The 1,339-nt window shown below is 63.2% G+C and overlaps 1 protein-coding gene across 1 annotated transcript in view; it reads right to left on the bottom strand.

The window, feature by feature from the left end:
* The window catches only part of ADAMTS7 (ADAM metallopeptidase with thrombospondin type 1 motif, 7), a 77,502-nt gene that overhangs the window by 16,206 nt on the left and 59,957 nt on the right, over positions 1–1,339 (bottom strand). Inside the window, exons 16-17 of the mRNA XM_010843403.1 lie at positions 1,096–1,265; positions 727–860 (exon numbers count right to left, since the gene is read on the bottom strand). Of these exons, the coding sequence (XP_010841705.1) occupies positions 727–860; positions 1,096–1,265 (304 nt within the window). The remainder of the gene's footprint in view (positions 1–726; positions 861–1,095; positions 1,266–1,339) is intronic.

Below are 1,339 nucleotides of genomic sequence, written 5' to 3'. Positions count from 1 at the left end.
AACCACCCACACCATGAAGATGTGCTGTGAGATCAAACGAGACAAGAGACAGGAAAAGCTGTGTAAACGGCCCCAGCAGGCAGGGCAGCGGGCATACAGGGGCTCCTGACCAGCATGGACAACAGTTTCCCCGAAATATGAATCAATGTTCTCTGCTGGTCCTGAGCCCTGGCCTCTACGCCCAGGAGCCTCCCCTGTCGGGAGCAGGGGAAAGAAAGTGCCGAGGACTCGGGCAGGGGAAGCCGCCGCCGCCGCTGCTGCTGCTGGAAATGTCTTTAAGTATTGTCAGCACACACTGATGCTTTCTCTGCCGGGCCGAGCCCCTGCACGGCAATCCCTGATAAGTGACCCCATTTAACCCTGTGACGTGGATTCTTGGACGGACAGTCCCCTTATCGCAGAGGAAACGTTTGCCTGGGGTCATTCAACCAGCGGGAGGTCGGGCCTCCGCCTGAGCTCTGGTTTCCGGGCTGGGGCCAGGCCAGCCCAGGCCAGATCTCAGAAGCCATGGCAGGCAGGCCGGGTGCAGTCGCAGAGGCTGAGGTTGATGGTGTGTGTGGTGGGTCCAGTCCCAGGAGGATTGGGGGGCGCTTTGCTGAGAGGTAATGGGAGACCCTCAAAAGGCTTCACTGGTAGAGCTGGGAAGCCCAGTGGCACAGCCTGGGGAGGGCGGCCAGAGGGAAGCAGGAGGAAGGCAGAGAGGGTCCTCTTCCTCGCTGGGCACACCTTGCAGATCCCATTGATGCAGAGGTCACGGCTGGCCTGGCCCTGGTAGCAGGGGGTGCCGTCCACCACAGCGTCCCGCAGCTTCTCAGCAAAGTACTCGTTCGAGGGCCGGCAGTGCAGCTCACAGGGGTTCACTGGGGCCCAAGCAGAGGAGCCGTGAGGGACAGGCAGGGCAGGAGTCACACCCGGAAGAGCATCAGTGGCGGGCGGGGGGCTCCACTGGGCTGGTAGTGTCTGCAAGGCTGCCCCCAGGAGCCAGGAGGGAGTGAGCGGCAGCCCCACAGATGGCACCTGTGTCACTGGGCAAGCCTTGGGCCCTCGGACCTCCGCCCCCCAGACTTCAGTGTCCCTGCGGACGGCCGGACTCACCGTCATTGACCACAGGAACCCACGTGTGCAGCTGGCCCTTGTAGAGCATGGCGTCAAAGTGGCTGCACTGGACTTGACGGAAGGAGGGGCGGCCGGCGGGGCAGGCCTGCAGGCTGCACAGGCGGAAGCGCTTCCGCTCACCCACGCAGTATTTGCCCTTGTATTTGGGCCTGTGGGGCGGGGTGGGGGTGAGTGAGCACTGACAGCGGAGCCAACCGCACACCTGAATCCAGAAGCAGGCCCC

The sequence above is a fragment of the Bison bison genome, unplaced genomic scaffold (assembly GCF_000754665.1).
Source record: "Bison bison bison isolate TAMUID 2011002044 unplaced genomic scaffold, Bison_UMD1.0 scf7180017864181, whole genome shotgun sequence".
Classification (NCBI taxonomy): domain Eukaryota; kingdom Metazoa; phylum Chordata; class Mammalia; order Artiodactyla; family Bovidae; genus Bison; species Bison bison.
The sequence above is the reverse complement of the archived record's forward strand: the minus strand, read 5'-3'. Positions and strand labels throughout refer to the sequence as shown.